Source organism: Narcine bancroftii, chromosome 9 (genome assembly GCF_036971445.1).
Source record: "Narcine bancroftii isolate sNarBan1 chromosome 9, sNarBan1.hap1, whole genome shotgun sequence".
NCBI lineage: Eukaryota > Metazoa > Chordata > Chondrichthyes > Torpediniformes > Narcinidae > Narcine > Narcine bancroftii.
Window position 1 is genome coordinate 4,113,685 of NC_091477.1, and position 12,458 is coordinate 4,126,142.

The 12,458-nt window shown below is 44.1% G+C and overlaps 1 protein-coding gene across 3 annotated transcripts in view; it reads left to right on the forward strand.

The window, feature by feature from the left end:
* Window positions 1–12,458, forward strand: part of tmco6 (transmembrane and coiled-coil domains 6) — a 46,302-nt gene that overhangs the window by 23,519 nt on the left and 10,325 nt on the right. For 2 of the 3 annotated variants that reach the window (XR_011344666.1, XM_069898028.1), the window contains exon 12: window positions 7,776–7,895. Coding sequence is in view for 2 of the 3 variants with exons in the window: in XM_069898028.1 (XP_069754129.1) it covers window positions 7,776–7,895 (120 nt within the window). In the remaining variant the exon portion in view is untranslated. Of the gene's footprint in view, window positions 1–7,775; window positions 7,896–8,195; window positions 11,077–12,458 lie in introns of those variants that run through there. The other variant, XM_069898027.1, reaches the window with a different exon arrangement.

The window sequence follows — 12,458 nt, forward strand, 5'->3', positions numbered from 1 at the left end:
CCCCCCAAAAAAAAGCAACCACCATTTTAAATTCATGTCCTCAAGTGGGGAGAAGATTCTGTTAGTCCCACCTATCAATGTCTCATGATTTTATAAACCTTCATCAGGTCTCTTCTCAGTCTTCTATGCACCGGAGAAAACAACCCAAGTTTCTCCAACCTCACCCCATAACTCATCCCTTTTAAACTAGGCAACATGCTGGTTAATCTCTTCTGTACCCTTTCCAAAGCCTCCACATCCTTCTTGTAATGGGGCGACCAGAATTGCATTCCCTCTGCGCATTCCACCCCGACAGTGGGAAGGGAGTCCCCAGTGGTCCCCTTTGCTGCTTTTATGGTCCTGTGAATTGATCTCTAATCAAGTGCTCTACAGCAACTGTGCCATGGTTACAGTAAAGGCAAATGAATATGAAGAGGGTGTAGAAAAATCTATTAGGTGCAAATAGCAGATTTATAGTTGGACTTGGACACGTATGATACAAGGGCCAAATGCCCTGTTGCTGTAGTTCTTTGTTCTCCGCACCTATTTTCACATCTCAAGTCAAGTTTATTATCAGCTGATTGTACAACCCTGCGAAACAGCATTCTCAGGTCCTTGGTGTAAAAGACGCAGACACACGGTCAGACATAGAGACAAACAATCCATATACAGGACAAGCCTTTCATCTATACACATAAATAAATATTGTTTAATGAATATGAGAGTCTCAGATGGTAGTGTGAGCAGTGGTGTTACGATATTTTCTTTCAGCCATGTTAGAATTCATTCAGTCAGTACAAGCTTGCTTGTGTGTAAAAGGTACTTGGTGACAGTCACGAAGGTCCAATATTTGGCTGCCTGTGTGTCCTTTATTAAAATGTATTAATTCCTTTCATGTACCATTGAAAGAACAGATGCCAAAAGCTAGTCATTAAATAGCTCTTTGCCCATTAAACGTTTGATTCAAATCTGCTCTAATTCCAAAGCTTAAGGGACCCCAGAGATGCTACTGGCATGCCAGTGCAATTTGGTTTGGAAAGGGATTACATTAAACCTGAAAAGGAGTAATTGTGTCAGAACCATATAGAATTAAACTGACTGTGGATGAAGCTTGTTTCACACTGCCTACATTTATCAGAGATTCAGTTCTGGTTTACAGGGGTTGATTAAACTGTTTATATTAACTTAGAGTCGTGCAGCCTTCCAGCCCAGAGTCCATGCTCACCATCAACCATCTGTTCATATTTCATCTGAATTTTTATAAATTGGTCTCACGTTCCCATCAACTTTATCAGAATCAGGTTTATTGTTATGAACATGTGTCATGAAATCTGTTGTTTTGCAGCCGCAGTATAGAGCAGAACAACGTGCAAAACTACTCTGAATTACAATTCCGTTAATACAAGATTAAAAAAAAAACTAGTGCAAAAAAAAAGAGGTGGTGTCTGTGGTTCATTATCCATTCAAGAATCTGATGGCAGAGGGAAAGGAGTTGTTTTTGTAACGTTGGGTGATTGTCTTCAGGCTCCTGCACCTCCTTCCCGACGGTAGCAGTGAGAAGAGGGCATGGCCTGTGTGTGTGGGGAGGGTCCTTGAGGATAAAGGCTGGTTTCTTGAGACACTGCCTCTTGTAGATATCATTAATGGAGGGAAGACTCATGTCTGTGATTGTCCTGGCCGAGTTCACAACTCTCTGTAGCCCATGTCTGTCCTGTGCATTGGCATCTCTGTACCAGGCACAGATGTAACCAGTCAGAATGCTCTCCACGGTACACCTGTATGCGAGTAGAACCGGCTGTGGCAACATACCAAATCTCCTCAAAAAATGAAATCCAGCCTCTGGTGAGCCTTCTTTGAGATTGCATTAACATGAAGGCCCCAGGATAGATTTTCAGAAAATTGATGCCCAGGAATTTGAAGTTCTGGATTCCACCACTCACCCATATTATTTTACCGACCAAAGCTAGGATACAGGAGGAAACCGGAGCACCAGGGAAAACCTACGTAGTCACAGAGAGAGTGTGAAAACTTCACACAGACAGCACTGGTGGGGTGGTGGGGGGGGGGGGGGGGGGTCAGGTTCCTGGATCTGGTTCTACTCGTACCACCGGATTCAGGAACAGCTGCTCCCCCTCCACCATCCTCAGCAACAAACTCAATCAGATGCTCATTTAAGGACCTCTTACTTTGCACATTATTTCTAATTGAATGTTTATTTTCTATTTTACACAGTCAATTTGTTTATATTTCTCTTTTGTATCCTTATCTTTCTCAGTAGAAATTCTGTCTGGCCCTCAGAAAAAATAATCTCAGGGTTATATGAGATGTCACGTATGTTCTCATCATAATAAATCTGAACAAGAAACAATACACCTGCTGCACTATGTGGCATCCTAATCTTAACCTGTAAAGTTCTGCAGAGGAGACAGATCATTCCCCTTCTAAGTAATCACAAAGTTTGTTCGCTATACCAAGATGCAGTCTTCGAGGTTGTTTTGCAAGTAGAACAGTTAGATATCCCATACATTGTTCAAATAAGGCACAGTCAGAAGTGCAGAGTTGCCAAGAGAGATCAAAAGTAAAACATGAAAGTTTGCAGATACTGTGGTTGAAGTAAAAACTTGATACCTTGATAAAGGGCTCAAGCCCGAAACATTGGTTATGTATCTTTACCTTTGCTATATAAAGGACACTGTTTCATCTGCTGAGTTTCTCCAGCATTGCGATTTTATGAAGAGAGATCAATTGGGGAGGAGCAAATGGAACATAATTTTACAATTTGGAGTTCATTCAGGTGTCTGATAACTGCAGGAAAGACAGCACTCGAAGCTGGGGGTGCGTGACTTTACATTCGTGAACCTTCTTCAGGTGCAGAGAGTGTAGCCTGGGATGGGATGGGTCCTTTGGTGAGTTGACTGCTTTTTTTTAAAGCTAGTGGGAGTTGTTGCTCATCATGCTTAGTTCACAGTATTACTAAGAGGAGAGCGGGTGGGGGAGTGAAGCGTTGATCCCAGGCAGCTGAATGAATACATGGCTTTCAGCACTGGAGTTTGAATGGAAGGTTAGAGTCAGTAGGCAGTCTCTTCTTCAAGCAACAGATAAGGCTACATCTGGCTAATCTCAGTCCCAGGGCTGTAACCCTGTGATTCATTGCCGATCGCTCTGGATTTCTGGTGAGTTTCCTTTCAGGATGTTCAAACGGTTCGGTAATGAGCATTGTTTCTCAAGAGGACACGAGGGATTAATTTACTTTTCAGTTCAATGTCTGCAAAAAGCTGTTGTCTTAGCCAATCTACCGAGGGATGCACGTGGTTAGCTAATGCTTGGCAACTGTGGAGAACTTCTTTCTTTTTCCTTTGCTCTCATCCCCCTTACTAAACCTGACCAATTCGTGCATAATTTGACAAGTGTGGAAGCACAGATATTTCTACCTCTGAGGTTTAACAGGGAAGAAACTGACCATTCAGCTCTTCACTACCATCACTCCATATTTCTATTCTCCGCTCCCTCCTCTACCTATTTAGATTCCTTTCAAACCTATGTTACCTTTTTCCATCCACCATTTTCTAACCATTTGAGGCATTCCAAATATCCTGTTGAATTTATTAATAACATTGATTATGTATTCTGATTTTGGAAAGTGAGAAAATTTCTACATTTACAAGATTCGTGGAGTTGTATTTCAGCGAAACAGGACATTCAGCCCAAATTGCCCATGCTGACCAAGGTTTCCATCTGAGGCTGCATTTGAGACCATAAGATATAGGAGAAGTTGACCATTTGGCCTATCAACTTTGTTCTGCCATTCCATCATGAGCTGATCCATTCTCCCACTCAGCCCCACTCTTCAGCCTAACCTGTGAAACCCTGACTATTCAGATACCGATCAATTCCTGCCTTCAGTACACCCAACGACCTGACCTCCACGGGCATTCATGATAGCAAATCCCAGAGGTTTACCCCACTCTGGCTATAGAAATTCTTCCACATCTCTCTTTTCAATGAATGCCCTTCAATCCTGACTCCCTAGATCCCTCAAAGCCTTTCCTATCCATGTAATTGTACCTCCCTGAGGAGCTTCTTTGTAGTGTTATGCCTTTGGTGGAATATAGCAGCAGCCCGTCAGTTTCTCCTTGAAATTGCACTGTCAGTCGTCTTATCAACCATTGCAGGCTCTCATTCAATATATTGTGGATGCAGAAAATGAAGTAAGAGAGATCACATTAGAATAGATTCCAGTTAGATTAAGAGCAAACCAGGAGGAAAGTAAACCACTGCAGATGCTGAAAATCTGAGCTAAAAACAAAATCCTGGAAATACTCAGTGGGGCATGCTGCGCTGGGTTGAGACAATCAGACAACATTAATTCATTTTTCGGGTTGATATATTTTGTTATGTAAGCTCACCTCCAAAACATTAACCCTGCTTTCCTGTCACCAGAAATGGTCGCTGATCTTCTGAGTATTTCCGACATTTTATGTTTGTATACCAAAGTACCATGAGCGTCATAGAAAGGTGAGCTGTTTGAGGACCAAATCTGAGATGTCTGGTGAAAGTAGAAGCGTGGGTGAGGTTCCATGAGAATGCTTGGCATTGCGGTTTGTCAAGGGGCTACTGACACTCTGGATAGGACGGCGACTTGGTGCACCAGATCTCTCACTAAATTTAATTTATTTAAAAAATGTAGACATGCAGCACGGTAATAGGAGCTTCCAGTCTACGAGCCTGTGCCACCTAAATGCTCCTCTTAAACTTCAATCCTTGTACATTTTAAAGGGTGGGGAGAAATTGGAGCACTAGAAGGAAACCCACGCAGAGAATATACAAACTCCCTACAGACAGCACTGGTTACAAACCCGGGTCATTGGCGCTGTAACAGTGTTGCGCTAACCCTATGCTGACCACTTAGTACAAAGTAAGGGCAGCATAGTGAGCACAGTTGTGAGGTTCACTTGGGAGCCTGAGAGTTGTGGGGTAGAAACTATTTTTACCCTTTCACGCTCTTGAGCTTCCTCCCCGATGGGAGGAGGGAGATGAGAGTGTGTCCAGGGTAGGTTAGGTGTTGGCTGGCATTCCTGGGCAGCAGAAGATGTAGATGGAGGGGAGGGAAGTACGTGATGTTCTGAGCTGCATTCAACTCCTTCTGCAGTTTCTGGTCTTGGTAGGGCAGTTCCTGTCCCACACTGTGATTCATCCTTATCCTTCTCAGAAAGTGGAGCCATAAGTCTGCTTTCTTGACCATCGCGTCAGTGCAATAGTGAAGTCATTGAAGATGTGTATTCTGAAGAACTTGAAGCTGTCTACTCTCTATACTTCAGTGCTATAGTCTCTGCCCCCCCCCCCCCCCACCCCCAGTCAATGATCATTTCCTTTGTCTAACACACGAAAATGCTGGAGAAATTCAGCAGGTCACGCAGTATCTATGGGAGTAAAGGGTAACCAAAGTCAAAGTTCAGATTTATTGTCAGAGTACACACATGACATCACATACAACCCTGAGATTCTTTCTCCTGCGGGCCAGGCGCAATTACCACTTATTGATAACTGCAAACTCTACTCAAGAAAAGATCTGTTTTTTAAAAGAGAGAAATATAAACACAGAAAGAAATCAGATTCTATTTATTGTCATGTAATAAAATGGAAATGTAATATTACACAAAATTGCATTTAGTCTGCCATAAGGCAGACAAAGGTTTGCCATTAACATTTCCCAGCGCCCCTTACAGTCAGAGAAAGAGAAGGAAAAGAGTCCCCCCAGAGTCACCTCCAGGACTCCCGCAGCTTCTGCAGCCACACAGGATTCCAGTTCAGTTCAAACTATTAACAACCCGAGCCCAGATCCAAACCTCCGATACAATGAGGAAGCCTTCAGTGCCCAGGGCCCTTTGGGAGCCCTCCTTGCCCTCAGCATCTGCTCGAATCCTGGTTCTGATACCTGGTTCTCATGAGCCTGCCTCCAGCAGCCCGCAGCCTGGTGTGAGACCTTTGACTTCTAGCCACCATCAGCCCGTAGCTTGTGTGGGTCCCTTGGCCGCAAGTCACCAACACTTTGTGTGTCCTTCAGCTGCAGAGCCCCTCACTGCCACGGTCACCATCCTCAAGGTGGTCTCCTCTCCTCATCATAAATATAATCAAACTAATTGGTACAATTAAGACACATTGTAGAAGTACAAATCAGTTGGGACAGAGCAAAAGCAGCAGAGTTTTACTACTTTGAATGAAAACTTTATAGAGTAGATTGTAATCTTAAAAGTGTTAAATGGAGGGCCTGAGAAATAAAACAGTTGAAGGGCATGAAACCGGGAACATGGTCTATGGAATAGCTCACAAAATATGGCCTTGATTCAGCACCTATTTTTTAAACAGCCTGTGGGCAGATTTTATTGGACAATTCTCCTGTAAGCCACATTAATTGCTTTTACATATGATAGAACAAAATAAATAAATACAAGTCACTGTTAGAACATAAGAAATATGAGCAGGAGTCGGCCATCCGGCCCATCGAGTCTGCTCCGCCAGACAGTGAGATCATGGCTGATCTGATGATAGGCTCGTCTCCACCTAGCTGCCTTTTCCCCATATCCCTTAATTCCCCTTCTAATGTGAAAATCTAATCAACTTTGTCTTAAATTATTTACTGAGGTTGCCTCCACTGCTTCAACGGGCAGCGAATTCCACAGAGCCACCACCCCCTGGGAAAAGCAGTTCCTCCTCATCTCTGCCCTAAATCTACTAACCTGAATCTTGAGGCTATGTCCCCTGTTTCTAGTCTTCCCCCACCAATGGAAACAACTTACCTACCTCAGTCTTATCTATGCCTTTCATAATTCATTTCTATAAGATCCCCTCTGATTCCAGCAGTACAATTCCAGATGACTCCCTCCCTCCTCAGAGGCTAACCCCCTCAGCTCTGGAAATAACCCTGTTGAACCTCCTCTGCACTGTCTCCAAAGCCAGTATTTCCTTCCTCAAGTAAGACCAGATGGGGCCTCACCAGTACTTTGTACAGTTGCAGCGTAACCTCTCTGCTCCTAAATCCTCTAGCAATGAAGGTCAACATTTCATTTGCCTTCTTGACGACCTGTTGTACCTGCAACAAACCTTTTGCACTCCCAAGTCCTTCTGCACGGCAGCATGCTACAATCGCTTGCCATTAAATAATAATCTGATCTTCCATTTTTCCTTCCAAAGTGGATAACCTCACATAGGCCGACATTGTACTCCATCTGCCCATTCACTTAACCTATTTATATCTCCTTACAGTCTCTCCGTATCCTCCGCACAATTTGCGTTTCCACTCAATTTAGTGTCATCAGCAAACGTAGAGACACGACTCTCTGCCCCCTTTTCCAGATTGTTTATAAATATCGGGAACGATTGCCAACCAGAAAAACACTCCCTGTATCCCAACTTTCTGCTCTTTATTGGTTAACCAATCCTCTATCCGTGCTAATACATCATCCCCAACTCCATGCATCCTTATCTTCTGAATATGTCTTTTATGCATTACCTTATCAAACACTGTCTGGAAATCCAGGTAAATGATGTCCACCTGCTCCCCTCTATCTACAGTGCTCATTATAGCCTCAAAGGTCAAGTCAAGTTGCAGGAAAAGGCCACAGATAAAACTTTGGCGGAGGTGCTCTGCAAGAGAACATGAGGTGGCTCACTGTGAATCATGGGATGCATCAAGGTGGAGTTCACCCTTGACTGTGTGAAGACATGATGGGTAAAGTGGAGATTGGTGTTGCTCATCTGCTTGTTTCAATTGATTGGTGCATGTCTGATTCTGACAGGCCTGTGAGGAGTTTGTAAATCAAAGTGGCATCCCAGCACTTGAGGCAATTCAATACCACAGCAACAAGGAGATCAGAGTCCGAGCCAACTTTCTAATGGATAGATACTTTACAGACAAGGTATGTGTTGGTACTAACATAGGAACAGCACGGGTCATTTAGCCCATCCACCCAGTTTCTCCATTCAATCAGCTCGTTGGCTGATCTGATTTAATTCCACTTACTGCGTCATAATCGATATCTTGTAAAAGTCGATCCCCCGTTTCTGGAATTTTCCTTATATAACGTGTAACAGTGTGTCCCGCCCCAGCTGCCCACCCACCAAAGATACCATCGCCTCTCACCTAGGCCCCAACCATCTGAGCTCCTGAGTCTGAGGAAAGTTCATCTCCCATCCTCCATCCGTATTACATTCTACAGAAGATGTATTGAGACCATCCTGTGCAACTGCATAACCACCTGGTTTGGAAGCTGTACCACCTCGGACTGCAAGACATAGTGAAGTCAGCAGAAAATGGGCTCTCTTCCTACCGTGACAGACATCTATAACACTCGATGCAGGTGAAAGGAAATAAACATTGTGAAGGACTCCACATACCTCTCACGTAAAATGTTCTCCCTTCTGCCATCTAGTAGGAGGTACCAAAGCACTCAGGCCATTACGTCCAGATTGGGCAACAGTTTTTTCCCTCAAGCCATCAGACTCCTGAACTCCCAGAACATTAGAGGATTGGGTAACGTGGACTGTTAATGTATGTCTTAATATTTTAAATGTGTTGAACTTGTATTCTAACCTATATTTATATAAATGTGCTCCGTGGTCCTGGAGAAACGCTATCTCGTCTTTACCATGCAAGCATGGTATGAACAACAAATAAAGGTGGCATGACTTACCACCTGGTCCTGGCCACCTTCCCATCCATCCGAGCTCCCGATAACCTGAACGCTGACTCTCACCTAAGTCCCAGCCTCCTCTTTGAGCTCCCGACGCCACGAGTGATGCAGCTACTTAACTGCAGTCAAAAGTAGTATGCGTGTAATTGTCGACCCCCTAAATTTTTCCCTAAAAATTGGTCCACAAAATTCAAGAATTACACCCGTATATACAGAACCTTTCTTTTCTACATACAATACCTTGTAATGTCTTGGCTTCACAGAAATCTCGCTGATTCAAAGTTAACAATGGCTTTGAGTTCAAAGTTCAAATTTATTGTCAGAGTACATACACGACATCACATACAAGCCTGAGATTCTTTTGAGGGCCAAAGGGCCAAAGGGCCTATACTGTGCTGTAGTGTTCAATGTTCTATCATTAGTAAATATCGTCTGTATCCTTTTCCGATTCCTTCCTGTAACAGGGTGGCCAGAATTGCACACAGGTCTCCAAGAGTGAACTGACCTAAGATTTATATGGCAGCAACATGACTTCCTTCCTTTATCCACAGTAATCCCATTTACCTGCATTCTGAGTGCAGTCATTTATGCCTTGGCGATTCAAGTACTTGTCCAGATGCTTCATAAATGAAAGAGTCTCTGCCTCCTCCACCTGCTCAGACACCAACTAACTCTGTGAGAACATTTCCCCCTCAGATCACCTCTCAATCCCCTGACTCAGACATCTTGATTAGCCAGAGCATCAAAGGTTATGGGGAGCAGGCCGGGCAGTGGGGCTGAGTGGGACAATGGTTCAGCTCATGATTAAATTATGGGGCAGGCTCAAATGGTTGAATGGCCTATTTCTGCTCCCATGTCTTATGGTTTTAAAATTCCAACATCTGCAGTTTTGCAATTTTCTAATACTTTTTACAAACTTAGCCCTGCCAGTAACCTTTTTAAACCTAAGAACAATTTTTTTTTAAAATCAAAGAGCTATCAGGCTCCACACGATGGAACGTGGAAATGCAGAGTTGCATTGCCCTGGAGAAAATCACATCTCACCAAAGGAAGAAGAATGACACATTCGTTGGAGTATGGAACCTGACCGGAGATATATCAGCACTCAGATAAGATTACTCCTCCTCCCCACCCTCAATCTGTCGTCAGATAGATTACTCCGCCTCCCCACCCTCAATCTGTCGTCAGATAGATTACTCCGCCTCCCCACCCTCAATCTGTCGTCAGATAGATTACTCCTCCTCCCCACCCTCAATCTGTCGTCAGATAGATTACTCCTCCTCCCCACCCTCAATCTGTCGTCAGATAGATTACTCCTCCTCCCCACCCTCAATCTGTCGTCAGTAGGAAAAGGAATGTGACTAGTGAAACAGAATATGGCGCAGACAACGGGCTTTTCTTTCTTTTCAGTTGTTCTGAGTTTTATTTTTGAGTCTTTTTTTCTCGTTTTAACCTTTGTTTCTTAGTTATTATCATTCCTAGGTTTTTTCTTTGTAGGTTTTTGTAGGGTTCGATGGCCCCATTGATGTCTGTATTAACATAAATTACTTGACTGTATGTCAAATTGTATGTGGGAAGGGGAAGGGGAAGGGGGTGAACACAGACTCTGCATATACACAGGAATGTTGGAAAAATTGAATTGTTGAGTTTTGTGAGTCTATGAACATCATAAATAAAATATTTTTTTAAAAAGCCATCAGACTCTTGATTATCCCCATAAACTCGTGCGGGACCATTGAAACATCACTTATTTTGCTCTAACTGCAACTATAAATATTTAAACAGCATGTTAAAAGAGCTGATGGTGTTAAATCCTGCAACTGAGGGATCTGTACCAATGATAGTGGCATCTGTGCTAGACAGCGGCCACGAAGGGTTGCAGACTCTGGGGGAACAGCGGACTGGCACAGGAAGAACATCCCCCCCCCCCCCCCCCCCCCGACCCAATTGAGAAGGAGAAGCAGAGGAGATGACCCTTCAGGATTGTAACCACGGCAGCAGACCAGCAAGGGACTCAGCGGCAGAAGGACCCACAGAAGCTGCGGGCAACTTGCGGTCGGGGACCCACACGGGCAGCTGGAGACCAGCTCATGGGATTCAAGAAGGTGCTGAGGCCAAGGAGGGCTCCCAAAGGGTTTTAGGTGCTGTAGGCTTCCTAATCATGTCGGAGGTTTGGATCTGGAACTTGAGTTGTTGATGGATTAAACAGGCCTGTGCAGCTGCAGAGGCTGGAAGAGCACTGGAGACAAATCCACATTCTTTTGCTTCTCTTTCTCTCTTACTGTAAGGAGCGTCGGGCAATGCTCATGGCCACTCTTTGTTTTCCTTATGGCTGGCAGAAGTTAAAGTATATGTATGTAACATTTTAATGTGTTATTACATGACAATAAAAAGAATTGTGAATCTACCTCTTTTCCTATCTTGGTTTATTGTAATTTCAAGCAATCATTCACAATCTTTTTTTGGTCATGGTCTCCCCCCCCCCCCCCCCTTAGTACTCTGCTCGAAGTTAATGGGTCCCCTTCCCTGTGAAGCAGTCAAATTCAGTTGGTTTCTTCCGTACTCCTACCGACTACATAGAGAAATTTTACGATTTCAGACCGTGGCCCCACCTGACAAGTTTTGTGGCCCGGGATGAGTTGGGGGGGTGGGGGGGAGCTGTTGAGAATGGCTGATATAGTGCGTACCATCAAGTTTATTGTCTTCTGATTGTACAACCAGATAAATCAGTGTTCTCCAGTCCTTGGTGCAAAACATGCAGATGTCTAACCAGACATTACACACGAACAGACAATACCTATGTAGGACAAGTATTTCATCTATACAAATAAATGGATTCATGAATATGAGAATCACAGATGGTTCGTGTGAGCCGTTCCTTTGGTCGTTCAGGATTCTCACTGCCCATGGGAAGAAGCTGATCCTCAGCCTGGTGGTGCTGGCTCTGATCCTCCTGTATCTCTTCCCCAATGGGAGCAGCTGGAAGCTTCTGTGTGCAGGGTGGAAGGGGTCCTCAATGATTTTGCACACCCTCTTCAGACAACAGTAGATCACGTTGATCTGGGGGAGGGGAGGGAGACTCCAGTGATTCTCTCTGCCCCTCTTATGGTCCTGTGGATTGACCTCCGATCTATTTCCCGAAGCCATCCAGAACCCACTTAATAGAGGACCTGCAGAAGATTTGTATAATGGAGGCTGGTAGCCTTCTCCACTTCAGTCTTCTCAGGAAGTCCTTCCTGACAAGTGAGGAGATATTGAGTGTAAAAGTGTAGTTGGTGTACCTCTGGCTGCAGCAAGTCAGCATCCGCACATTGTACTTGTGTGTATGACAATAAACTCTCATGACTCATTACTTGTCTCCCTGCAAACAGAGGATTGCAGACGTTGAGAGTAGCACAATGCTTTCTCTGGCAGCAAAAGACTAGCTCGGCTCTTCTATCCAGCATGACAGATGGGGATGAAAGACACATCACTGCTGCAGACCTCTTTTATCTCAACTGTCTGGAGCTACAATTTGAAGATGTTTGACTCCTGGAGCCTTTCTACTGAAATGATTCCTGACAGTCCCCACACTGGTCTCAGGAGATAGTCACAAGAAAGCTCTCTCCCAATCGGGAGCTGAGATTGGGAGCTGAGATTGGGAGGGGGGTTTATCTCATGCCAGAGATTAAAGGCCCTGCTGGTGGTATCCATGGAAACTGATTATCTGATTAGAAACTCAATGATAATGCACAGACCTGATTCGCATAATATTTCAGGCAAATCCTGCTCAACTAATTACTTTCTTTT